Source organism: Procambarus clarkii, chromosome 68 (assembly GCF_040958095.1).
Source record: "Procambarus clarkii isolate CNS0578487 chromosome 68, FALCON_Pclarkii_2.0, whole genome shotgun sequence".
NCBI lineage: Eukaryota > Metazoa > Arthropoda > Malacostraca > Decapoda > Cambaridae > Procambarus > Procambarus clarkii.
The window spans coordinates 17686751-17714432 of NC_091217.1; the positions used below are offsets into that span (position 1 = coordinate 17686751).

Below are 27682 nucleotides of genomic sequence, written 5' to 3' on the forward strand. Positions count from 1 at the left end.
CCACTGTCACAGCCACCAGGTGAGCACCACCACCACCCACTGTCACAGCCACCAGGTGAGCACCACCACCACCCACTGTCACAGCCACCAGGTGAGCACCACCACCACCCACTGTCACAGCCACCAGGTGAGCACCACCACCCACTGTCACAGCCACCAGGTGAGCACCACCACCAACTGTCACAGCCACCAGGTGAGCACCACCACCACCCACTGTCACAGCCACCAGGTGAGCACCACCACCACCCACTGTCACAGCCACCAGGTGAGCACCACCACCACCCACTGTCACAGCCACCAGGTGAGCACCACCACCACCCACTGTCACAGCCACCAGGTGAGCACCACCACCACACACTGTCACAGCCAACAGGTGAGCACCACCACCAACTGTCACAGCCACCAGGTGAGCACCACCACTCACTGTCACAGCCACCAGGTGAGCACCACCACCACCCACTGTCACAGCCACCAGGTGAGCACCACCACCACCCATTGTCACAGCCACCAGGTGAGCACCACCACCACCCACTGTCACAGCCACCAGGTGAGCACCACCACCACCCACTGTCACAGCCACCAGGTGAGCACCACCACCACCCACTGTCACAGCCACCAGGTGAGCACCACCACTCACTGTCACAGCCACCAGGTGAGCACCACCACCACCCACTGTCACAGCCACCAGGTGAGCACCACCATCACCCACTGTCACAGCCACCAGGTGAGCACCACCACCACCCACTGTCACAGCCACCAGGTGAGCACCACCACCACCCACTGTCACAGTCACCAGGTGAGCACCACCACCACCCACTGTCACAGCCACCAGGTGAGCACCACCACACACTGTCACAGCCACCAGGTGAGCACCACCACCCACTGTCACAGTCACCAGGTGAGCACCACCACTACCCACTGTCACAGTCACCAGGTGAGCACCACCACCACCCACTGTCACAGCCACCAGGTGAGCACCACCACCACACACTGTCACAGCCACCAGGTGAGCACCACCACCACACACTGTCACAGCCACCAGGTGAGCACCACCACCACCCACTGTCACAGTCACCAGGTGAGCACCACCACCACCCACTGTCACAGCCACCAGGTGAGCACCACCACCACACACTGTCACAGCCACCAGGTGAGCACCACCACCACCCACTGTCACAGCCACCAGGTGAGCACCACCACCCACTGTCACAGCCACCAGGTGAGCACCACCACCCACTGTCACAGCCACCAGGTGAGCACCACCACCCACTGTCACAGCCACCAGGTGAGCACCACCACCCACTGTCACAGCCACCAGGTGAGCACCACCACCCACTGTCACAGCCACCAGGTGAGCACCACCACCACACACTGTCACAGCCACCAGGTGAGCACCACCACCACACACTGTCACAGCCACCAGGTGAGCACCACCACCACACACTGTCACAGCCACCAGGTGAGCACCACCACCACACACTGTCACAGCCACCAGGTGAGCACCACCACCACACACTGTCACAGCCACCAGGTGAGCACCACCACCACCCACTGTCACAGCCACCAGGTGAGCACCACCACACAAGCATTTATAATATTTAAGAGCAAAAATATAGTGTAACTAGAAATGAACTAAGCATGGATGGGGGGAGGGGGTGGAAAGTTAGTAGACTCCTTCTACTCTCCTTAACTTTGGCTCCTTGTATCATTCCCGCTCCCCAGGGGTGCCCTCCCAGCCCTTGCTCCCTGTACCCTCTCAGCCCGGTACATATACCCAACTTTACCCTAACATTAGTGTAAGATGTGTGTGTGTCCTCAGGGTGAGGAGCGGTGCTACACCCTGGAGTGCGCCCCGCCACCCTGTCTCCACCCTGCCAGGCCTCAGGGAGAATGTTGTCCCGTGTGCCACCACTGTGACTACAACGGGGACGTCATCCTGCAGGGGGACACCAAGGTGGTCGCCCCCTGCCTCTCCTGCACGTGCAAGGTTCTGTACAGTAATCCTCACGTCTCTCTAATTTCTTGATGCAGTGATATTATAAATGTTAGTAAACTGTGTCTCATAAAGGTTGTGATCAAATGAGAAGTGACCCCTGGCCGCCGTGACCCTCGCCGCCGTGACCCCTGGCCGCCGTGACCCTGCCCACAGCCTCTGATCATAACACTGCTTGTGTGGTGAATTTGTTATTAATTCTGGTGGGCAGTGGACTGTACAAGAATATCAAATAGTTTGGTACCATATGCAGGCGATGAGTCACAATAACGAGGCTAAAGTATGATGACCAGACCACACACTACAATGTGAAGGGACGACGACGTTTCGGTCCGTCCTGGACCATTCTCAACTCGATTGGTACAGTTTGGTACCACAATCTCTAGGGGGTTTAGTGTATTGAAATTGTATTTATTTTCAATTAGTCTATTTAGTCAGTAGTTGAATACGTTCCGTTTAATTTCAGATATAATATACACTTTATTTTACGATTAATTGGTGGATAAAATAAATTCAGGCTAGTATTATTAAAGTTGAAGGCCTTGGCCGGCATGGCTCGCCTCAACGCGGACGGATGCCAATATGGCCGCCCCAGCCTCCTCCTCGCTCAGTGTTCCCTGTCTCTCTACTGTCATTACACCTTTTTCACACTACGTCATTATTCTTGGCGCCTACATTCAGTACGGACCTGTTACGGCCCTCTCGGGTCGCAACTGGGTTCGTACTCTGATGTCGTTAGAGGAAGGGTATCCGGCCCCAAGCCAGTAGTGGCTTTCAAGGGATGTGATCCACAACGCAAGTAAATTAAAAGGGGAAGGGAAATAAAGTCAAAACTTAATATAATATAATAACCGCCACCAATAAATAATATATAAAAGGTTACACAGGGGGAGGGGTATTAACACTATTATTAACAAAGTAGTCTTCTTCTGAAGATCCTGGATCTTCTCGGTGCTCTCGTGGCCTCATGACGAATCCTTCGAAAAGCTGAGTCTACCCCGGCCACAGGCCAGCCAAAACACAGTTCCACTGGGGGCACCGCCGTGGAGGCCGTCAACCACAAGTCCAGCAGACTGCTGGCAGGTTCCGGATCAGCAACGCTGGTCAGGCCACTCCACGAGCGATACTAGGGTAGCGCCCTAGTCAGGAGCCTCGTGTGATACCACAGATCACTCTCCTGTCCACAATACCCCAGTGGTTTTAAGCGTCTCCACCAGTCAGTCCCGGGTACGACAATCCTCCAGCTGCCACTTCACTGGCAGGGTAACACCACAGTGTTCATCCGCGAGGCGACTCACAGCTGCTGCAGCAAAGCACTTGGTGTCGAGACGGCTGCCTTGGGTAGACTGACTCAACTTCCATTACAGCAGTCCCAGGTCGACTCTGTAAGCAGACACGTCATCAATAACAGGGACACTAAAGCACCTCACTTACAGGCTCAGACCCAAACGCCCACCTATCCACTCCATAGATGGCGTTGTCGTCTGAGCACCACCTCACCAGAGGTCAGCAGCGGCTGTGTTGTGAGCTGAACAGGACTGGAAACTGGCCCTCGTGGCCAGTACACCTCGTTCTCACCAGGTGTCGTCGTCCATTTGGAGGGGGTTTCGGGAGCTGACCCACAGATGGCGCGGTCGTCACTGCTCTGTGCTCGGACGCTGGATTCGGGTCCGTAACAGGGCCACTCTGGTATCATTACCTGGTCACTTATGGCCCTCTACATATTGCAAAAGGCCCCCAGGGGGACCATGTCCCGCGGTTGGGGAACGAGTGAACTCAGCTGGGTGAACTGATGGCGTCGAATTGATGTCCTGCCGACAAGGTTTAGATTATAGTGACACAACTATAAGTATATTATACTTATTTGCAGTTCAAACTGGGCAGCTGTAGCATTCACTTAATAATTATTGTTTTCATATCTCATACCCGCTCCCCGACAATCTCTATACTACGTAAGTATATCATATTTGTCCACAATAGAGAACTCAAACAGCAGCACCAGCAAGGGGTTTCACTCAACTGTGATTAAGTGTAGGGCGGACATCAACCATATTTGAGGTCTTGGAGGTTGTATAACCACCCCATCCTCCTAAGGTTTTCTAACGTTAAGAAACTATCTACTACAGTGCCCTTTTCCTGACCTACCAGAAGACCCAAAACAGAAAACAGGACAGTATGTCAATTTCGCGAGCCGCTGCCATTTTCTAGTAAGAGGATTTTTGCCCGTAGATAGACTATGTCAAATTGCGACGCTCTATTAGGACAGGTTGAGCAACAGGAATGTCGCATATCCATAGGCAGCTTAGGCATCCTCTCGTAATAGAACGTCGCATTTTGACACAACGCATATTGTTCAGTAATTGTTGACGGCGTCAAAACTGTATTATTTATAGATATATAAACTATCAATACTTCTCCTTTCTCCCCCCGCCACCAGTCCTCTACACCATGGGCCCACCACCACCACCAGTCCTCTACACCATGGGCCCACTACCACCACCAGTCCTCTACACCATGGGCCCACCACCGCCACCAGTCCTCTACACCATGGGCCCACCACCACCACCAGTCCTCTACACCATGGGCCCACCACCACCACCAGTCCTCTACACCATGGGCCCACCACCAGTCCTCTACACCATGGGCCCACCACCACCACCAGTCCTCTACACCATGGCCCCACCACCACCACCAGTCCTCTACACCATGGGCCCACCACCACCACCAGTCCTCTACACCATGGCCCCACCACCACCACCAGTCCTCTACACCATGGGCCCACCACCACCACCAGTCCTCTACACCATGGGCCCCCCACCACCAGTCCTCTACACCATGGGCCCCCCACCACCAGTCCTCTACACCATGGGCCCCCCACCACCAGTCCTCTACACCATGGGCCCACCACCAGTCCTCTACACCATGGGCCCACCACCAGTCCTCTACACCATGGGCCCACCACCAGTCCTCTACACCATGGGCCCACCACCAGTCCTCTACACCATGGGCCCACCACCACCACCAGTCCTCTACACCATGGGCCCACCACCACCACCAGTCCTCTACACCATGGGCCCACCACCACCACCAGTCCTCTACACCATGGGCCCACCACCACCACCAGTCCTCTACACCATGGGCCCACCACCACCACCAGTCCTCTACACCATGGGCCCACCACCACCACCAGTCCTCTACACCATGGGCCCACCACCACCACCAGTCCTCTACACCATGGGCCCACCACCACCACCAGTCCTCTACACCATGGGCCCACCACCACCACCAGTCCTCTACACCATGGGCCCACCACCACCACCAGTCCTCTACACCATGGGCCCACCACCACCACCAGTCCTCTACACCATGGGCCCACCACCACCACCAGTCCTCTACACCATGGGCCCACCACCACCACCAGTCCTCTACACCATGGGCCCACCACCACCACCAGTCCTCTACACCATGGGCCCACCACCACCACCAGTCCTCTACACCATGGGCCCACCACCACCACCAGTCCTCTACACCATGGGCCCACCACCACCACCAGTCCTCTACACCATGGGCCCACCACCACCACCAGTCCTCTACACCATGGGCCCACCACCACCACCAGTCCTCTACACCATGGGCCCACCACCACCACCAGTCCTCTACACCATGGGCCCACCACCACCACCAGTCCTCTACACCATGGGCCCACCACCACCACCAGTCCTCTACACCATGGGCCCACCACCACCACCAGTCCTCTACACCATGGGCCCACCACCACCACCAGTCCTCTACACCATGGGCCCACCACCACCAGTGTGGGACATTTGGGGCTTGACTCTATTTATTTAAATATTAATGTAATGAAAATCAATTACGAAGGACCACCCGCTTTTATAGTAAAGAGGGAAACTAATAAAATGTGATCATTAGAAAATTCCTAGATGAACCAGTAACTATGGATAAATACTAGAGAATATAATCACTTATATAATTAATGGGCTGTATATAATTTAACTGAATCAAAGCCTCAAACACCTACATTGGGGGGGTATTACTAGAACTTCATATATGTCCAGGAACTAGTGTGGTTCGTGCACCAGTTCATTATGCAATAACCTAATCTTATGACCAATTATAGAATCATTGAATTTGTCACCAATAAGAACATAGATTATGAACATGAGAAATTAATGATTATAATAAACACGTGTTAATCCAGAAAACAGTGATCCGTAGTAATAATACACTACAGATAATGTAATTAATGGTATACGGAAAGGGTCTTAGCTTGAAGACGTTTTCCAAGACATCGGTCATGAATCATCCTCGGAATCTCCTGAACTCATCATGGAACACTGGGAGATGATTAACACGGGAAATGACAGCTCGGGGAATTCTTCACACACAAGCTGTAAATCAAGTTATATTCAGTAGCAACAGATTAGGCTGCTAAATATCTATGTTCAAGAAATTAAAATGGAGAGTGGAAACAGATAATAACCTGTGTTTTGTTTTAGTCGCTCGGCGTGACGACAAGCTACCCGGCTATAACCTATCCATAATGATGCATCGAAAGGGAATAAAGGTACTTAGCTAATAGCTAAGGTACTTAGCCACCACCACTGTGTAAGTTGAGGCTTGCCGAAGCTCGCGTCCTAGGTTCTGGCGTCGTAATAACGAACACGTGGTGTCAAGCCTAGCCTAGATGTTGACGCGCTTCTATGGCCGGTCACGTTGGGCTACAAGGAACCAATTAACAGGTTCCAGGCTGAACGTCAAGTTAATTCTCGTTGACAATTCACCACGATGTATCCTGTGACACTGACACCAGCTAAGTTGCTATATTCTGCAACAATTCTTCACACCTCACAGTGGCGACTTCCTCCTCCACTCTCACTCGGTGGCGTCTTCTCGAGTAATGGCGTCTCCTCTGCCCCCCGCTCCGCGTCCCGCATTTGATACACAAATTATTTACTACGAATATTATCATTTCTCGCAGTTGCGACTGAAATGCTTGGATAATGACGGGTTTATTATATAGAGGAGTTAAATATTATTATTTGCTCGTTTTACGATGGTAAACGAGCAATGGAGATGAATGTAATTCTCTCCCTGGCATTCACGCGTGACATTAAATTTATTACCAGATAACAGTTGTAACTAGAAACGCTCTATTTGGCATTATTTGGGAGTCAGGTTATCGGTAATTAATTATCACACAGAACACTGTTGGTTTTAGAGAATCAAACTCAATTCTCTGACACACTGGATATAGATGTGTTTATTATGGTGGAATCTGACGCAATACTGGCGTCTGGTGACGTAAGAATTCGAGCCTTATTGTACAGATACAATTATTAGTACATGTGAACTCTACGGTTGGTTAATTTTAATTACTACAGTGATTAGTAGATTTAGTAATAATTAATAATAATACAACAGTGTTGTATTATGTTGGAAATTTCCAACAACCAGTCCTCTACACCATGGGCCCCCCACCACCAATCCTCTACACCATGGGCCCCCCACCACCAATCCTCTACACCATGGGCCCCCCGCCACCAGTCTTCTACACCATGCCCCCGCCATAACTACACCCATGCTACACCCACAGGCCGGAACGGTGAGCTGTGTGACGGAGCGGTGCCCGCCGCCCCCCTGCCCCGCCCCACAGGTGGAGGAGGGGCGGTGCTGCCCCTCCTGCCCGGGACAGTGTCATTATGACGACCGCACCTTCACCAGCGGCCAGACCTTCACGCCCTCCTTCAACCCCTGTCTCTCGTGCTCCTGTCAGGTAACTGTCAATCCTGTCTCTTGTGCTCCTGTTAGGTAACTGTCAATCCTGTCTCTTGTGCTCCTGTCAGGTAACTGTCACTCCTGTCTTTAGTGCTCCTGACAGGTCAATCCTGTCTCGTGCACCTGTCAGGTAACTGTCAACTCGCACCACTGTCCTTGTTTGAGAATCTGAAAAAGATATATGTCACATTAACATGGGGAACCCTGTTGTGAATTACTCATTTATAAGTCATTTCAATTAGTGTATTAATCGCAGATTAGAACAATCAGAGAGCACTTATTGAAGCGTACACCCGCGCAACAAATGTTACAATGTCAGACACTGCAAGCGGTAACGCTCTCCGATCAACGTGCCCAACCACTTGGACAGGACGGTACAGCGAAGTCCTCGCTTCTTGCGGGTCAGTGTTTGATCCTCTAGGGTCCAAGTGGTTGGGCATCATTCCTTCACTCCCGTCTTCATCTCTCTCTCTCCCACGGTCACCTCCTCAGGAAGGCAAAGTGAAGTGCCAGGCTGTAGAGTGTGGGTCGCCGCCGTGCCCAGGTGCCACTATAGTGCCAGGGGTGTGCTGCCCGACACGGTGCCCCGAGGCCCCGCCCTGCACCGACGCCTTCGGGGTGACGCACCCCGATAGAGACTCTTGGACCCAAGGTGATGCCCTCTGTCAGGTAGGTCCTCTTCCACGGTCACCTTACGTGCGTTCGCACGCCCTCAACCCTCACAGTATGTACATTCATGCATATAAGCTGTACATGCATACATATTGTACGTACATACTGCACATACTGTTCTGGCCTGAGGGGGTTGGGGCTTATGAAACTTAAACCTCCAAAGAGAGCTCTGGTTGCTGCACCAGACTGTTACTTGTGTTCAGGTAGACAACATCCCCCAACAACTCTCTGCCGGAACAGACAACCGACCTCGGCAGCCACACACTCCCGCTACCGCCGATCGACCAACATTTAACACTGTAGTGCTTGAAGTTTGCTCAGATCACCCTATACGCCTCTTGATCTTGGAGAGGGGGTTCAGCATCACACATTTAGGGGTGCGGCTCCAACACTGGCCTCGTTATCTTGTGTACACACCCTACATGAGCCGCTGTGACTCCCCACTCTCTTTGTTTGGAATGATCTCCTCTATTCCCCTTTTTTAAATTAGTATTTTCTGCCACCCTGTCTGCAGCCATTATCCTTTCTCTCTCTCTCCTGCTTTCTGGGAGGCCTCACCAAGACAAGAGCACAAGTCAGCTAACAATACACATTTAATAAACGAAAAAACAAATACAATACATGATGAGTACAAAAATGAATTATCATACACCACTAAACTGCTACAATCCAGTAGCAATCCAATATCATACCCTGGCTTCATCAACCGTCCATATCAAGTGGCTGCCCAACTCTTGGCTTACCACTTACTACTCCCTCACTAAATATGGGTGAAATCTCGTCATAACAATATTATACACTCAGCCCTAAAAATATATAAACTCAGCCTGTGGCTGAAGCACCAGAAACATCTACATAAATATTCCCCAACACAAGAATAAATCAATCTTTCACCTTACACTGCGTCTTACACGCCAATAAGCACTCAGCACTTTCTTTATACATGCCTGTGTATCCACCATATAAACCTCTGTTCTGCTCCTGGAGGCTCACTACTTTGTATATCTCTAGGTCCTCCAAAATACTCAAAAGACTCTTCTGCAGTTCTCCCAAAACTGCTGCACAATGAAGTCCTCTTAAAACACCAGGATGCTCCACCACCACTGATTCCACGGAGACACATTAAACTCCTTCACACTGCTTGAAGTCCACTCCTCACTATGGAGTTCTGCTCTCCCACAGATTTCAGCATACACTTCTCCAGTCTCAAAATTTCTTCCATTAACTTCTTCCCTGGTCTCGAAGTTCTTCCATCAACTCTTCCCCAAACAAACCTGCAATTCCATTGCCATGCCAATAAAAATGTTTCCCTACTGAGACATAATTAAATGCATTCACAAAAGTAAAACTCCTCCATCCGATATCTCTTTAGAACTACTGCGTCGCCGCGACGGTCTTCCCCCACCCTGGGCGAGTCCATCTTTGACGTGTCTAGACAAGCTGCTGGCCGGCACCCGGGGGTTCCCCCCTCAGTCATCCATTGACCTTAGTCGAGGGAGGATGTATCACTCCTCCCTCCAAGATGTTCTCCTATCTCTACTCTCTTATTTCAGCTTACTGCCTTAATAAAATGTGTACTATATACATAAACACTTGTCATGATCACTGGGCACACGATCAAACACAGGCAACCACTGCAACAACTATTATATTAGCTTACCACAGAGTCTTTGTCTCGAGGGCGCTCAGGTCCTGGTCCTCAACAATGGCGCCCACACAGGTCGACCTCAAAATCGCTATAGGACTGCCTCACAAGGCTTCTTCTAGTCCTGACTTAAGCACTTGAAATCTTCTTCAGGCTTCACACATAAACACCTGCTTGATTACCTCCTCTTGTAGGAGCACACAGCTAGGGGTTTTCCTCCTCTGCCAGGAGCTCAGCACAGTACCACCCCCTCTCACGACCTCTGTTGCTCAAGTAAGGTCGAGGTGTCCCTCTCCAACCCGTTCTCGCAAATTTAATAAGTCAATATTGACTTATTAGTTGCGTGCATAGGTGACATACTAAACATAATAGTTTCCCTTGAAAAGCTTCATAGAAAACACCGACCTTACCTAACCTATTTAGTATGTTAAAATAAGCATCTTATAGCTTCGTAATTACAATTGTTACTTAACCTATTATAGGTATAGGTTAGGTAATAATTGTAATTATGAAGCAATAAGATGCTTGCTTATCTTAACATACTAAGTAGGTTAGGTAAGGTCGGTGTTTTCTATGAAGCTTTTCAAGGGAAACTATTATGTTAAGTATGTCACCTATGCACATATTTAATAAGTCAATATTGACTTATTAAATTTGCGAGAACGGGTTGCCCTCTCATGTCAGCGAAGTATCGACATCTCATGTGAAGTCACTTATTTACATGTTCATCCTCTGCTCATGCTTTTAAACTATTCACTGACATTTGTCAAGCATTTAATATATATTCATAGATCTATACTTCCTCTGACCTCTCAATCAGGTCCAGATTGTCGAATCTTTGGGGTAGACTCGTTCTTCAGGCTACCTGGGGTCATTACAATACTTACTGTACATACATACTTTACATACTGAACATTCATACTGTACATACATTCATAGTGTACATACATACTGTACATACACATGCATAATGTACATACATACTGTACAGTAACGGGTCCTTGACCACCACCAATAAGAGGTGTCTGTTATTGGTGGTGGTGGTAGTAGTCTCTTGTCCAAGTATAGGCCAAAAAACTTTCCATCATTTTTATTGCTGATGCTAACATTGTCTATCCGAAACTGAATTGCATTTGTTGATTTGCCTCCAAATAAGATGCAGTAGGTCTTTTCTATGTTTCCTGAGAGTTCGTTGGTTGACGTCCATAAGTGAACTTTTTTTTTTAGTTCATTGTTTACAACATTACTTACTGTGTGTGGGGGGGGGTCTAAGTAGATGAGAGTAGTATCGTCAGCAAACAATATAGGTAAAGAATGTTAGACACATAAGGCAGATGATTGATGTATACAAGAAATTGGAGAGGTCCTAAGATGCTGCCCTGCGACACCCCTACGGTTAATGGTAGAGTGGGAGAGCTTATATCACTGATGGCTACATATTGGTGTCTGTCACTAAGATAGGATCGGATATAGTTCAGGGCAAGGCCTCGGATTCCATAATGGTGGAGTTTCAGTAAGAGGTAGTTATAGTTAACAGTATCAAAGGCCTTTCTCAGGTCAATGAAGAGTCCAATTGGAAACTCATTTTTGTCAAGGGCTGAGTAGATTAAGTCAAGCAGACTAATAATTCTATCATTTGTACTCTTTTGGGAGCGGAAGCCAAACTGACAGTGACTTAGTATGTTGAATTTTACGAGATAGAAGTAGAGCTGTTTGTTAATAATTTTTTCAAATATTTGTGATAATATAGGTAGATTTGATATTGATCTGTAATTGTTTGTCTGCCGGATTACCTCCTTTATGAATATTATGAATTGCCTCCTTTATATAATATCTTATACATATATATTTGTTGAAATCTCTCAACATTTCATCACATGCTGGCCTTTGAATGCATGATAGAGCTGATGAGTTAACAAAAGAATTTTCCTCTAAAGACGGAGTTGAGTATAACTTTGGATGGTCTTTAAACATGATAATAATAATACACCAGGACTTTACCCAAACTTTGTAGATCTGAGACGAAGTGAAGGTTACACTTACAGTTCCTACTATCATGCAAGAGGAGCCACGCATCTGTGGATCATCCAGTAAAATCAGTAGACTCCTAGATGTTACTATTGCTCGGCTTAGACTCTTCTATAAATATCTGCAAAGTTTCATTACCTCCAGATATAGACCTGATCAAATGTAAACTGTCAACAAAATTATTCGCACCCCCTCCGTCCCTATGTTATTGAGTGAGAAAATATACGTGAATTTAGAGACAACTCTTAAACAAATGTTAAAGAAGTGAATAAGTGACGACGCTGGAACCAATCGTATTGGCGTATGCCTTTCCATTGGAGACTTTCAGCGCCGTGGAGAGGGGGGGACTTGCTGCCTGGGTAACAGCTTCTCCCCCGAATCAACCTACCCTGGCTTTGCGCCCTGGTGAGGCCACTCCAGACCGACAACCTGAGTGCAACTCCATAGTCTCCTGAGACTGATGGATGCCTACTAAAGAAGTGTGTAAATATTTAATGAAAAGTGAGCTGCTACCAGAAATTGTAACCAATATCCCCATTTCGCTTACCCGTAGGCAGTGAGTGTCCGTGATTGTAACTTTTCCATTGCTGCCCATTGGACGAAGGGGCGGTGTGCATAAGTCAAGTCAGTTATGAAACTCGCTCACCACACATGTAAGCAACTTAGCCTAGACACTTCACGTGCGGTCGTTTTCTAACTCAATGTTAATCGATTTGAGAACGACCAAATACAACCAAATTTGTATTTGGCTGTATTGAACCAAAGACAAATATACATTGAACCGTGTAACATCTTAACCAAGACTAACTTGCTGAGGTAAATGAATTTCGGGGTTCATGCAGTCACTGAACCTATTATGTACCTCTGTAACCGTTTCCACCACCGCCAGCAACATGGGCATGAGGTGCATAATGAACTAAACTATCTTTTTCACACCACACCACATAATGATGCAGGGTGTGCGAATAATTAGTTTGAACATAATTTACATTTGGTGAGGCCTACATCAGCAGGTAATGCAGAACTCCCAGAGATACTTCTCACTGAGTGTAAGCTGAGCAGGAGTAACATCTAGGAGTCTGCAGGTTAGTTTTACCAGTGAGTGTAGACGGGTGTATAGTGTAGGGTATCCGTAGGAGTGCCGGTGTGAAGCGGGTGTGGTGACATGCCAGGAGCCGAACCAGTGCCCTCGCTGCCCCGATGGGGTCCTTGACCCCGCTTCCTGCTGCCACGACTGCTCCCGATGTCTCCACGCCGGTCAAGTCTACCAAAGTGGGGTAAGATGTTCCTTCCGGCGTCACGAAGTCTTAAATCTAGAGCACCAAGCCATCAGACATTTAGACATTAAACTTGAATTTGCCATATTTCATGCTGGTATTGTACAGCAGATTTAGCTAAGGGGTTTAAGTTGCTTAAGAGATTCTAAATCGAATTTCTTTTTAATTACCTGGAGCTGAATGTTGAGTATATCACTGAGGGAGAGTTATTGGTCCACCAGACATGGTTCAACCGTGGGGGCGACCCTTGCCAGCAGTGCCAGTGTGTGGAGGGCCGAGTGATGTGTGGACCCAAGCTCATCTGCCCCAGACTCACCTGTGCTCGTCGACACCATCCGGAGGGTGCCTGCTGCCCCGTCTGTACTGGTGAGCTGCTTGCTACTCCTCCCTACGAGTCCTCCGCCGCCTCCTCTCCTCCACGGTGTTCTCCTCTGGTCAGACCTATAAATATGTCACACTAATATTTGTTAATACTTACTCAGGAGCATCTTATTCATTTACTGTTTGTGTGTACGGTTGCCTCTGGTGTTTCAATATACGTAAAGTGTGTGGGGATGTGTCGTGTACAGTGGTGGTGTGTGGGGATGTGTCGTGTACAGTGGTGGTGTGTGGGGATGTGCTGTGTACAGTGGTGGTGTGCGGGGATGTGTCGTGTACAGTGGTGGTGTGTGGGGATGTGCTGTGTACAGTGGTGGTGTGCGGGGATGTGTCGTGTACAGTGGTGGTGTGTGGGGATGTGCTGTGTACAGTGGTGGTGTGTGGCGATGTGTCGTGTACAGTGGTGGTGTGTGGGGATGTGCTGTGTACAGTGGTGGTGTGTGGCGATGTGTCGTGTACAGTGGTGGTGTGTGGCGATGTGTCGTGTACAGTGGTGGTGTGTGGCGATGTGTCGTGTACAGTGGTGGTGTGCGGGGATGTGCTGTGTACAGTGGTGTGTGGGGATGTGCTGTGTACAGTGGTGGTGTGTGGCGATGTGTCGTGTACAGTGGTGGTGTGTGGCGATGTGTCGTGTACAGTGGTGGTGTGTGGGGATGTGCTGTGTACAGTGGTGGTGTGTGGGGATGTGCTGTGTACAGTGGTGGTGTGTGGCGATGTGTCGTGTACAGTGGTGGTGTGTGGCGATGTGTCGTGTACAGTGGTGGTGTGTGGCGATGTGTCGTGTACAGTGGTGGTGTGTGGGGATGTGCTGTGTACAGTGGTGGTGTGTGGGGATGTGCTGTGTACAGTGGTGGTGTGTGGGGATGTGCTGTGTACAGTGGTGGTGTGTGGCGATGTGTCGTGTACAGTGGTGGTGTGTGGCGATGTGTCGTGTACAGTGGTGGTGTGTGGGGATGTGTCGTGTACAGTGGTGGTGTGTGGGGATGTGCTGTGTACAGTGGTGGTGTGTGGGGATGTGCTGTGTACAGTGGTGGTGTGTGGCGATGTGTCGTGTACAGTGGTGGTGTGTGGCGATGTGTCGTGTACAGTGGTGGTGTGTGGCGATGTGTCGTGTACAGTGGTGGTGTGCGGGGATGTGCTGTGTACAGTGGTGGTGTGTGGGGATGTGCTGTGTACAGTGGTGGTGTGTGGCGATGTGTCGTGTACAGTGGTGGTGTGTGGCGATGTGTCGTGTACAGTGGTGGTGTGTGGGGATGTGCTGTGTACAGTGGTGGTGTGCGGGGATGTGCTGTGTACAGTGGTGTGTGGGGATGTGCTGTGTACAGTGGTGTGTGGGGATGTGCTGTGTACAGTGAAAATGTGTGTGGGGATGTGCTGTGTACAGTGGTGGTGTGTGGGGATGTGTTGTGTACAGTGAAGGTGTGTGTGTGGAGATGTGTCGTGTACAGTGAAAGTGTGTTTGGGGATGTGCTGTGTACAGTGGTGGTGTGTAGGGATGTGCCGCACACAGTGGGGGTGTGTAGGGATGTGCCGCACACAGTGGGGGTGTGTGGTGGTGGAGGGGAGGGAGGATTGTGTATAGCGTGTTCAAGTATCGTAACTGTAATTTTCTTGTCATAATTGCACAATTACAGAAAACAATTGTGTAATCTTACTAAGACAAGCAAAATGGTTTTAATGAATAGTTACTGATGGGAAGAGCGATGCTTGAGCTTTTTATAAATATCATGAAACCAACTACCACAGGTCAACCTGTCCTCACACTAGGCTGGTTAAAGCAGCGGCCGTCCTCCCCCAGACGAATTCATCAATTTTAACATACTGTGTATTTAACATTGGTTTGTTCTCATATATAAATTAATATTATTATTATACATAAAAATTCTATGTATAGTTAGGCGTAGGTTAGATTAGGTGTTTAGGTTCTGTTGGCGATTGTTTGTATTCGTAGTCAACCCGTCCTCGACTCAAGTCCATTACATCCAGCGGTCAACCCCACAGACGCATTCATAAATTTTAACATGCTGTTCATTCAAAACGGGAATTTTCTCAAGTATAAATTAATATTATAATATATTAGCATATTGTTTATATATAGGCATAGGTTAGGTTAGGTGTTTAGGTTCTGTTGGCGATTATTGTAGTACGTGGGTGAAGCATTTATAGCGTTGTGATTCGAACAAAATTCGTCAGTGAAGCACTTGTTCCGGATATGTTCGAACGTCAGCAGTTGAGAGTCGTGAGTAAGTCGCTTTTCATTCATAAACAGCTGGGGGTTTGGCGGGTGCATGGAATCACTTTTGGATCTTTGTTTGGAGGACGGGCTGTCATAGTACGAGGGCGAAGCATTTACAGCGTTGTGGTTCGAACAGAATTCGGCAGTGAAGCACTTGTTCCGGAAGTGTTCGAACGAAATCAGTTGAGTCGTGTATAAACCGTTTTTCATTCATAAACAGGGGGTTTGGCGGGTGCATGGAATCACTTTTGGGTCATTGTTTGGAGGACGGGCTGAATTTACAGCATGTTAAAATTTATGAATGCGTCTGTGAGGTCGACCGCTGGATGTAATGGACTTGAGTCGAGGACGGGTTGCAGACAACAATATCGCTGGCATCAGCAGGAAATTCAAACCAATTGAAAAATTGTGTGAAAATGTTTCATCTCAAAACCTAGAATTCTTCAACTCAAAATATTATTACAGATTTTCAGAAAATCAGAAGCAAAATGTTATATTAATGATTTCTCTTTAGATAAATGTAAGTAATCAGAAAATTAGTTATATGTTAGCAGAGTTTGGTTCACTGTGTGGTGCTGGTGGTGACGGACGTGTAGTAATTTCTCTTCTTGTAATTTTGCCCAGAAGGGCGACTTTGTTGGGCAACGCCACTCATCCAGTGAGTGAACACACCGCTATAGTGACAGTATTCGGCAGAGCCACTCATCCAGTGAGTGAACATACCGCTATAGTGACAGTATTCGGCAGCGCCACTCATCCAGTGAGTGAACATACCGCTATAGTGACAGTATTCGGCAGCGCCACTCATCCAGTGAGTGAACATACCGCTATACTGACAGTATTCGGCAGCGCCACTCATCCAGTGAGTGAACATACCGCCATAGTGACAGTATTGGGCAGCGCCACTCATCCAGTGAGTGAACATACCGCCATAGTGACAGTATTGGGCAGCGCCACTCATCCTGTGAGTGGACACACCGCCATAGTGACAGTATTGGGCAGCGCCACTCATCCAGTGAGTGAACATACCGCCATAGTGACAGTATTGGGCAGCGCCACTCATCCTGTGAGTGGACACACCGCCATAGTGACAGTATCGGGCAGCGCCACTCGGTGACAAGTTCGGTGTGTTTTCATATAGATTCTTCTCTCTATCCGTTTCACGAAGAACTTCGTCTCCCAATTAGTACCTTGCGTCTGGTCTCCAGCTCCCCTCCCCCCACCTAGCTTCATTACTTTACATTAACTTTAGTTGAACTCCAGTAGCCATTGACGTGTGTGTTTTAACCAGGGTGTGAGGAAGACGAGGGCACCACCTGGGAGGAAGGAGCCAGCTGGAGCCCTCCACGGGACCCCTGCCAGCTGTGCACCTGCCGGGAGGGCCACATCACCTGCCACAGGACTCGCTGCAAGGTCAGTCACCCTACACACTACCCACGGACTTCACACCAGTATATAAGTTGAGACTTACACACGCGCACACTCCCCCCGACCCATCCACCACTCACCAACGAGGACTGGTGGCTCGGTCACTCACACAACCATCTGCTTCAATTAACTACCACTTTATATAGTACCTGGTTCCATCGATTTCCTGTCATTCTAGAACTGTCCACGGAACGGTGTTTAACCTGGGCGAAATATTAACTTTCCGAAGTTATGGTAGTTTTAGTGGGCAATTTTCCTTTGGTAATTAACTAAAAAAAAATAACAAATAACGTAAGCATGTAACCTGTCCTCACATTTGAATACGAATCAAAATTTTGGTGTTTTAAATACACCAGAGGGAGCCGGTCGGCCGAGTGGACAGCACGCTGGACTTGTGATCCTGTGGTCCTGGGTTCGATCCCAGGCGCCGGCGAGAAAACAATGGGCAGAGTTTCTTTCACCCTATGCCCCTGTTACCTAGCAGTAAAATAGGTACCTGGGTGTTAGTCAGCTGTCACGGGCTGCTTCCTGGGGGTGGAGGCCTGGTCGAGGACCGGGCCGCGGGGACACTAAAAGCCCCGAAATCATCTCAAGATAACACCATATTATTGACGGTAACTCAGACTAATTAGCACCAGTTTCGAACTGTTAGGCGGGGGGGGGGGAGTTGTCATGAATCTTAGGCTTCTGCTTAGGTAAAAATACTTAAAATTTAATGCTGAAGCTTGTAAATGATGATCTCTCACTAGGCTGAGCTTCGTTGCCCATAGCTAACTTACCCATCTCATGTTCAAGATGTAAAATATGCTACTATTTGCATACCTTCACTAAGGATTTCTTATACCTTTGTCATATTTGTGTTTTTTTCCCCTTATATATCAGGGTTTTTTTCATTACATCGAGAACGCCTAATGCTATCCACTCAAAACTTTTAAATACTAACGTTTATTCACTTAGTTGTGTTTGTGGGGGGTTGAGCTTTGTTCTTTCGGCCCGCCTCTCAACTGTCAATCAACTGTTTACTAACTACTTTTTTTCCACACCACACACACCCCAGGAAGCAGCCCGTGACAGCTGACTAACTTCCAGGTACGTAACTACTGCTAGGTAACAGGGGCATTCAGAGTGAAAGAAACTTTGCCCATTTGTTTATGCCTGGTGCGGGAATCGAACCCGCGCCACAGAATTAAGAGTCCTGCGTTCTATCCACCAGGTTACCACTAGGCTACCAGGTGTGAGCCAAGATGTATGACTGTAATTTAAATTGAGCATGGTATCCCTATTGCAACCAGATGGATATATAAAGATATTACATATCTTTTTGTTATATTTTCTACTCCAATGCGGTAATTTAAGCTTCATCTCATTTACTTGAAATTTGAAACACTTACGGATGACCATAACACAAGGGTTCCTTGTTATTGGCCCTGTAACCATGTTAATATATTAGTAATCCTTGTTTTTCGTTTCATTATATATGGTTTATTATATTGGACATTTTGTTAAGAAAATTTATAAAGTTTCTTAAAAATAACGTCACTTTTAGGTGTTAGTCCGTATGGCCGAAAATGGATGTAATTTCAAAATACAAAAAAATGAAAAATAAATTTTGGATTGTTTTTTCTCAAAACAGTAAGTTAAGGGTCCTCTGGTAAGTTAGGTGGGCAGGAAATTCTCCTTAAGTTTCAAAACGTCATGAAAAATCTTAATTGAAAGTTTCCTTACCTAACCTTTCCGAGTAAGCCGGAGGACTCGAACAGAAAACGGGACAATAGATCACTTTCGTGAGCCGATTTCATTTAAAATTACGTCCATTTTTGGCCATAGCGCGCATACGGGCGAAAAATGACGTTAATTTTAAGAGGACGGGTTGGGCAGTTGGTGGTAATTGTTGGTAATTGGTGGTTTTTACTTCAGTTTTGGGTCATCATTCATCAGGCTTCTGACTTCAGAGCTCCTGTTTCTTCTTACTTCTGGCATTTTCCATCAAGTTTGGATCGTTGGTCTTCTTGGGCTTCATGGTAGTCTTGCTTCGTGTTGACATAGCAGTGCTGTCATTCGAGTTTGTAGGTGTGGTGTCCAGAAGAAAATCTTCAGGTCTGTAGTTGCACTTCCGTCGAGTAGGGGATAGTGCTCCAACTGAAACTTCTTCGTCTGACGAACTGGATGAATCGAAAGCAGAGATGGTGATCCTTAGAGGTTGAGCAGTAGCAGGTCCAGCAGCCAGGGTAGAAAGTTTGGTGGTCGTTTACACGGTCCGTGGAACGACGGCAGCTGCAGTTATGGTGGGTGGAATTGCAGCAGATTTCGTCGGATGTAAAGGCGTCGGTTCCGGGGCTGCTTCCTCCACAGTAGCTGCAGGAACAGGTATTGCAGCAGTGGACAGTAAATCTTTGAGCGCGGCAGCGTTCACAGTCATGTCAGGGTCAGAGGCCTAAGTAGAACTTGTAACTGGAGTAAAGGTGATGTAGACTTCCTCGGGTACGGTGAAAGTCGGTAGGCCATTCGCAGCGTAGAGTATGTTAAGTATCCTCACATATTCCTGGTAGTTGAGGCCAGAAATCTTGTCAGCCACCGTAGTGAGAGCATACACAGTTTCCTTAGGAGCCGATATCTGTCGTGGTGACAGCTGGGTCAGTGAGTCGCTGCTTCCTCCTCCTCCTCCTCCTCTTCTCTCACCACTGCTTCCTCCTCCTCCTCCTCCTCTTCTCTCACCACTGCTTCCTCCTCCTCCTCCTCTTCTCTCACCACTGCTTCCTCCTCCTCCTCCTCCTCTTCTCTCACCACTGCTTCCTCCTCCTCCTCCTCCTCTTCTCTCACCACTGCTTCCTCCTCCTCTTCTCTCACCACTGCTTCCTCCTCCTCTTCTCTCACCACTGCTTCCTCCTCCTCTTCTCTCACCACTGCTCGCACCTGTTCCAAGCACTCTGCTCTTCATCGCTTTCCGAATGTACTTTCGTGCGTGTACTGTGTGTGAGGAGCTGGTCCCCTGTGAACCCCTGCTCCCGCGCCTTCCCCAGGAGACCTGCAGCCACCCGGTGCCGCCACCACCCACAGCCTGCTGCCCCTCCTGCCACGCCTGTCTCTACCACAACCAAGTCTACGCCCACTTCCACACGGTCCCCACCTCCGACCCCTGCAGCTATTGTACCTGCAGGCACGGTATGTTCTCTCTGCTGCATTTCCTCTACCGTCTCTGTCTGCCTGTGTTCTTGCATTATCTCTGTCTGCTTGTGTCTTGCACCGTCTGTGTCTGCCTGTTTTCTTGCCCCGTCTGTATCTGCTAGTGTTTTCCACCGTCTGTCTGCTTGTGTTTTGCAGATCTGTCCAATGGATCCGTCTCCTTTCAGGTTTGGAACTTGTCTCCATACTGGGCTCGTAATGAGGTTCCAGATTCGTCCTGCCTTGCGGACTGCCCTCTGCTCTCGCTAGATGCTTGGAACACCTTCTGTCGTACCCGCACGCTTGAGTGGCGTGAGGCGTTGACTGTGGTCCAGGTTTACCTGGGGGGCGACTTTGTACACCTTAATGAGTGCCTTTTCGCTCCGGCCCTTCTGCGGGATGTGGGCGCTGTTCAGCTTCACGTGCAGGTTCCCTGTCGGCTGCGCCTGTGGCTGAGGACTTCGGTCCTACCTTTCTTTTCCCTCCAGGAGCTGCCTTCGGATTGGCTTGCAGAGGATGTTGAGGCGCTTGGGACTGTTCCTGAGTCTGGCGCCTTGGCCTCGGCTGCTGGTGCGTCATTTGCGTTTTTGAAATTGTTTACGCCGATCCTGCAGGATGCGCGGTCGCGATTTTTCGCTGCATGTGTCGAGAGGTGGTGCTCGCTTCCTCCTTGAAATCCGTTTGAGCCCTAACTCTTAGATTGTCTTCGCCCCTTTCGTCCTCTGTTGTTTGCGGCCTCTGCAGTTGAGCAGTATATGCAAGCGGCTTCCTCCAGTTGCCGCTCGATGTCTGACTTGTTGGTTCTCCAGGGGTCCCAGGTGGGTTCGTCAAAAGTATCGTACCAGGGCCCACGGTTCCGCTCGTCGGGATGGGCCACAGGTACCAGTTTCGGAGCCGGTGCCGCCCTCGATCCAGGCTGCGCCTGATCGGCACGGTGATCGCTCTGTGCACAGGTCAGGTTCTTATAAGGGGCATCGGCCCTTTCGTCCTATTGACGCGGCAATGGGGGAGAGGCTTGCTCTGTTTGCTCACGCTTGGTCTCACAATTCGTGGGCTTTTCAGGTTGTTTCTCGTGGCGTGCGGTGGCGTTGGGTGGCTCCTCCTCCAGGGGGTTTGAGGCTGGCAGGGCAGGCTGCCTCTCCTGCGCTCTGTCAGGTCATCTTGGAGTGAGTGCACCTGGGCGTGGTCGAAACGACGACGTCCCTAAGGTAGGTTTCTCGCCTGTTTCTAAGCAGGCGAGAAACAAAGTTCAAGTTCCTAAACAGGACTGTGCAGACCTGCGGTTCATTCTGAACTTATCCCGTCAGAAACTCTGGGGGTTTATTGCCCCTCCTTTTGGATGCTGGGACTCTGCCCAGGTTCCGCTTCTGTTGGAGCCAGGCGCTTGGATGGTTTCCCTGGACCTCAAGGACGCGTATTGGCACGTTCAGATTCATCCACGTTCAGGGACTGGCTCGGGTTTGTTTTGGGGCCTTAGAGTTACCGGTTTCATTGTCTCCCTTTCGGGTTAAATCTAGCACCTCACGTGTTCACACGCCTTACCCGGGTCGTGGTGGCCCGTCTGCATCTGTTAGGTGTTCGGGTGTTGGCTTACCTCGATGACTAGCTGGTTTGAGCTCCCAGTCGGTCTGCGTGCTTGCTCGCTAAGGGTTTGGTGCTTTCCCAGCTTGCTAGGTTCGGGTTCCTGGTGAACTGGCGGAAGTCCCATCTGATTCCCTCCAGGTTCAGACCTGGCTGGGTCTTGTGAGGGACTCTCGGACCGCTTCCCTTGTCTTTTCCTCTGCAGTCTCTCTCTCGGCTGCGGTCCCACATGCGCCTGTTTTTTGGAAAGCTCCTGGGTCACCCGGAGGTTGCTCGAGGGTCTGTGCGGGAGCCTGAACTTTGCGATGATGGTCTACCCACCGGGGTCGGGTTTGGCTTCGTCGGCTGTTCTGGTTCCTTCGGGGACGTCCCTTCCGCCTCTCTCGTGATCACTGGGTTTGACCCCCAGGAGCCCTTAGGTTGACCACTGTGTCGCCGGCTTCTTCTTTGGGTTTTTCGGGGATCAGTGCCTTGGCGCCTACCTGAGCCCTTGCTCGATGTGTTCACGGATACGTCGTCTCTCGGCTAGGTCTTTGTGACCAGTGCTCACCAGGCCGGCCAGGAACGGTGAGGTCCGTCCTTCCGTTGAGTCTACAGCATGGTGCGGGAGTTCGTGGTGGAGTGGTTTGCACTTCAGAGGGTTTGGGTCGCCCGTGGATCGACGATCTGGCACCATTCGGACTACTCCCAGGTGGTTCATTGCCTGATCCAAGGGGGTTCGTTGCGGTCCTTGGATCTTTGGGGCTGGTCGCTTCGGGTGACTCGTCTGCTGAGTTCTTGGGGTTTGGCTCTCCTGGCCGTTCATGTCCGGAGAATGTCCAATGTCCTGGTGGACAGCCTGTCCTGGTTCGTACTCCTGTCTACAGTGGACAGTCAATGCCGATTCGTTCAGTTGGCTCTGCCAGACGTTCGGGCGTCTGGAGGTGGACCTCTTCGCGTCGGTGTGGTCGAGGCGTCTTCTGGTATTTGTGGCACCTTTCCCCGACCGCGATGTCGTTGGGATCGACGCCTTCTGGCAGGACTGGTTGAGGATGGGGGAGGGGGGGTTTCCTGTACTTCTTACCCCCGGTTCAGCTGTAGCTCCAGGTCCTGGCTCGCTTGGAGACTTACCAGGGGGCGAGTGGTGGCCTTACCTCTTGGCCCCGTGGTGGCTGGCCCAGTCGTGGTTTCAGGTGCTGCTTGCCAGGTGTATGAACCCGGAGGTTATCCCGCAGCTCCGCCTCTTTCAACAGATCGGCCTGGTCCGTTACGAGACTGGTTCGCTCTTCTCCTCGAGTCTTCATGTTTGGTATTTTTGACTAGAGTTTAACACTATCGATATGGTGATCAGGTGGCTTCCTTGATGGTAACCCACCATCCACCAGTATGAGGTAGCAGTATGAAGTTTCCTGGCGGTCCTTCCATTTCTTTTTGACTCTTCGTCGTTGTACTTCGCTTTCGGTTCGGGTGGTGTTGTCGTCCTTTCTCTTGTGGTTGCTCCAGGGCCATCATCTTATGCCAAATACTGTCACCTCGTATCATGTGGTGCTGGCGGAGCCGCTGCAGCTTGCTTTTGGTATAGATGTCACTTCTACGCCGTTTCGCAAGCTGTCTCGTGCGTTGTTTCACCTCCGGCCTGCTCATGCACTGCATGAGCTGTCCTGATCTTTGGACGGAATGCTCTCCTACCTCTTTTCACCTCGGTTTGTTGTGGCTCCTTCGGTTCAGGATTGCTTTTCCAAGGCTCTTTTTTTTCCTGTTGGCATTGGCCTCTGGGGATTGGGTTGCGGAGCTTCATACTCTTCTCAGGAGCAGGGGTTTCTGTTGTTTTGGTCGTGGTGATAGGTTTGCTCGGTTGCGGCCGTCTCCTTCTATTCTGGCGAAGAATGAGAATGCTGCTTTCCGAAGGGGTCCTTGGGTTGTTGATGCTTGGTTGGTCAGGCCGGCTGTATTTTTGCACTGGCTGTGTCTGGTTGAATTATTGCACCGTCTGGCTGTGCTTGTGTTCTTGCACCATTTGTGTCTGCTTGTGTTCTTGCACCGTCTGTGTCTGCTTGTGTTCTTGCACCGTCTGGGTCTGCTTGTGTATTGCACCGTCTGTGTCTGCTTGTGTTCTTGCACCGTCTGTGTCTGCTTGTGTTCTTGCACCGTCTGTGTCTGCTTGTGTTCTTGCACCGTGTCTGCTTGTGTTCTTGCACCGTCTGTGTCTGCTTGTGTTCTTGCACCGTGTGTGTCTGCTTGTGTTCTTGCACCGTCTGTGTCTGCTTGTGTTCTTGCACCGTCTGTGTCTGCTTGTGTTCTTGCACCGTCTGTGTCTGCTTGTGTTCTTGCACCGTCTGTGTCTGCTTGTGTTCTTGCACCGTCTGTGTCTGCTTGTGTTCTTGCACCGTCTGTGTCTGCTTGTGTTCTTGCACCGTCTGTGTCTGCTTGTGTTCTTGCACCGTCTGTGTCTGCTTGTGTATTGCACCGTCTGGGTCTGCTTGTGTAAGGTGGGTAAACTTACATGGTAAACCCCCTCGGTAAAGCTTCCTACCAAACTCCCAGAATTAACAAAAGAGTTAACAAATTGAATTTGTCTTATTGTGGTTTGTTAAATTTGTTTAAAGAATTCTCAACATTTTGCAACATTATTCCAAAATTTGAGTCATACTTCTCTGGGAAGGTGAGAGTGAAGACAGGAGGAGCCATGTGAGTAAATATTGGTTCGTTAACGGAGTGTCCACAATATTTTTTCCTTTCAGTTTTTTGCATAATATTAATATTTAGCTAATTGATGTAAAGGACTAATTTTTATGCAACAGATATAAGCCTGAATAGATTTTTATTTACTCAAATATATCTTTTTCATAGATAAAATCAGGTTTTTTGTACCATAGAGGAACACAAATTACTTCATATAGTAAGTGAATATTTCCTGAAGTATGAGCTTTTGTGTATGTCACACACACACACACACACACACACACACACACACACACACACACACACACACACACACACACACACGCACACACACACGCACACACACACGCACACACACACGCACACACACACGCACACACACACGCGCACACACACGCACACACGCACACACACACACACACACACACACACACACACACACACACACACACACACACACACACGCGCGCGCGTGTATGTCACACACACACACGCGCGCGCGTGTATGTCACACACACACACGCACACGCGCGCGCGTGTATGTCACACACACACACGCACACACGCACACACACACACACACGCACACACACACACACACACACACACACACACACACACACACACACACACACACACACACACACACGCGCGCGCGCGCACACGCACGCGCACGCTGACATGCTTTATCAGTTTGCTTGATCATTCCTCCCCCGCCCCCTCCCCCGCCCCCTCCCCCTCCCCCGGGAGGTGCCGTAACTCAGTGATGTGTACAGCTGGCATTATACTCCCAGAAGGCCAGGTGTAACCCAAGTGTTTCAGGGAGTGTCCTGTGTGAGACTGTGCGCTGCCCGGAGGTCTACTGCGGGGATGCCCACCTGTTGCCCGGCCACTGCTGCCCCACCTGCACCCACTGTGACTACCTCGGCCAGACCCATCAGTAAGTGCCCCTCTGTAACCCACCTGCACCCACTGTGACTACCTCGGCCAGACCCATCAGTAAGTGCCCCTCTGTAACCCACCTGCACCCACTGTAACTACCTCGGCCAGACCCATCAGTAAGTGCCCCTCTGTAACCCACCTGCACCCACTGTGACTACCTCGGCCAGACCCATCAGTAAGTGCCCCTCTGTAACCCACCTGCACCCACTGTGACTACCTCGGCCAGACCCATCAGTAAGTGCCCCTCTGTAACCCACCTGCACCCACTGTGACTACCTCGGCCAGACCCATCAGTAAGTGCCCCTCTGTAACCCACCTGCACCCACTGTGACTACCTCGGCCAGACCCATCAGTAAGTGCCCCTCTGTAACCCACCTGCACCCACTGTGACTACCTCGGCCAGACCCATCAGTAAGTGCCCCTCTGTAACCCACCTGCACCCACTGTGACTACCTCGGCCAGACCCATCAGTAAGTGCCCCTCTGTAACCCACCTGCTCCCACTGTGACTACCTCGGTACCCTCCAATGTTACGGGTATTTTATCTCAACTTCGTAATGAGTTGCTGAAATATAAATATTTCGTATAATATAATTTTACTAATAGGAAGACATGAATAGATCACTCTTAAGGAGCACGCACGCGCATGCATGCATGCACGTGTGCGCACATAATTTATAAGAAAAACTGAAGAACAGCACCTTGCAATTTGACGAATAAATTTTCTGAGGCCAATAAACTGATGCACGAAAGATCTCAGTGGCTCGCAAAATTGACGTGATGTCCCGTATTTTTGTTCATGGGTCCTTAGGTAAGATTCGGGCAATTTAGTACATCAGTTTCGTGACGTTGTGCACGCTCGAGAGGACGGACAGCTTAAGAGTCATTACTGCCCCCATGGGTGCGGCCTCGATGTTGTGAGGAGGGGAGCATTAGCATGGTGTTGAGGGACATGTGCTTCCCCCTCCTGCCTGTAGGCCTCACCTGCAACAAGGCACCCACCACGAACGGTTTTCCATTGAGGTCATCGATCTACTGACTGGAGTGGTCGCTTTTATTGGCCCCACGCGATGGCTGGAAGAGCCGGGGTGGGAGGCGGGAGCGGAGATGTACAACGATGTAGGCGACCTGCAATTATTGAATTCACTCCTCGTCAGTGGTTAGTTCCTCAGTGTGGTGAGGGGCTCTTGTGTGCCGCCCACGGTAAGGGAGGGGTTGGCTCCTGCTTCCCTCTCCCCTGCCTGATGTGACTGCACAAGCTGGAGAACTGGGGAAGAGATAACCAGTCTCCTATCTGTGATGGGCAGCGCTCAGCCTCACCTTGCTGCCCTAGTAGGTGGTATTCGATGGCATCAGGATGCAACCTCCTCCTCTACTTGCTGTAAGGAAAATGCACACTCTTAATTCCTCGTAGACTGGTAGCGGGCGATCATGCAGGTCCACAGGTCGTGCCCCGCAGAAGATTTGCTCCTCTACACCAAGAACAGATCCCTGATGGTTCCACTTCTATAGCAGGGCTAGATCCTGTCCACCATTTCCACTCTCGAACCGTTCCACTGAACATTCCTGTGCCAACCTTTGACCCCACAACTTTTGGTGTTAACTCGTTATCGTCCCCTGGCCACCTTGCCCATGTTGCCTCCAGTGGCGACTCGTACGCCACAGTGTGACCAGCTCTCTATTGACGTCTCCAGAGCCGTCTTACCGCATGGGGTCCGATGGGCACTTGCCCTGGGGGCCCCATGCTCGTGGGGCCACGAGCATAGGACATGTTCAATATGGAAGCATTGTGTTTCAATATTTAGGTCTTGTTGCAAGCACACTTGTATAATGTAACCCTACATCCTCGTGTGGGAGTAATACTAAATATTTAAGATATATATT

At 49.8% G+C, this 27682-nt stretch overlaps 1 protein-coding gene across 1 annotated transcript in view; it reads left to right on the forward strand.

Annotated features, from left to right (window-relative positions):
- LOC123774663 (uncharacterized) overlaps positions 1 to 27682 on the forward strand; it is an 89490-nt gene that overhangs the window by 20519 nt on the left and 41289 nt on the right. The window contains exons 15-22 of the mRNA XM_069310989.1: positions 1820 to 1987; positions 7608 to 7787; positions 8282 to 8458; positions 13271 to 13411; positions 13633 to 13777; positions 17317 to 17438; positions 20474 to 20615; positions 25680 to 25797. Of these exons, the coding sequence (XP_069167090.1) occupies positions 1820 to 1987; positions 7608 to 7787; positions 8282 to 8458; positions 13271 to 13411; positions 13633 to 13777; positions 17317 to 17438; positions 20474 to 20615; positions 25680 to 25797 (1193 nt within the window). The remainder of the gene's footprint in view (positions 1 to 1819; positions 1988 to 7607; positions 7788 to 8281; positions 8459 to 13270; positions 13412 to 13632; positions 13778 to 17316; positions 17439 to 20473; positions 20616 to 25679; positions 25798 to 27682) is intronic.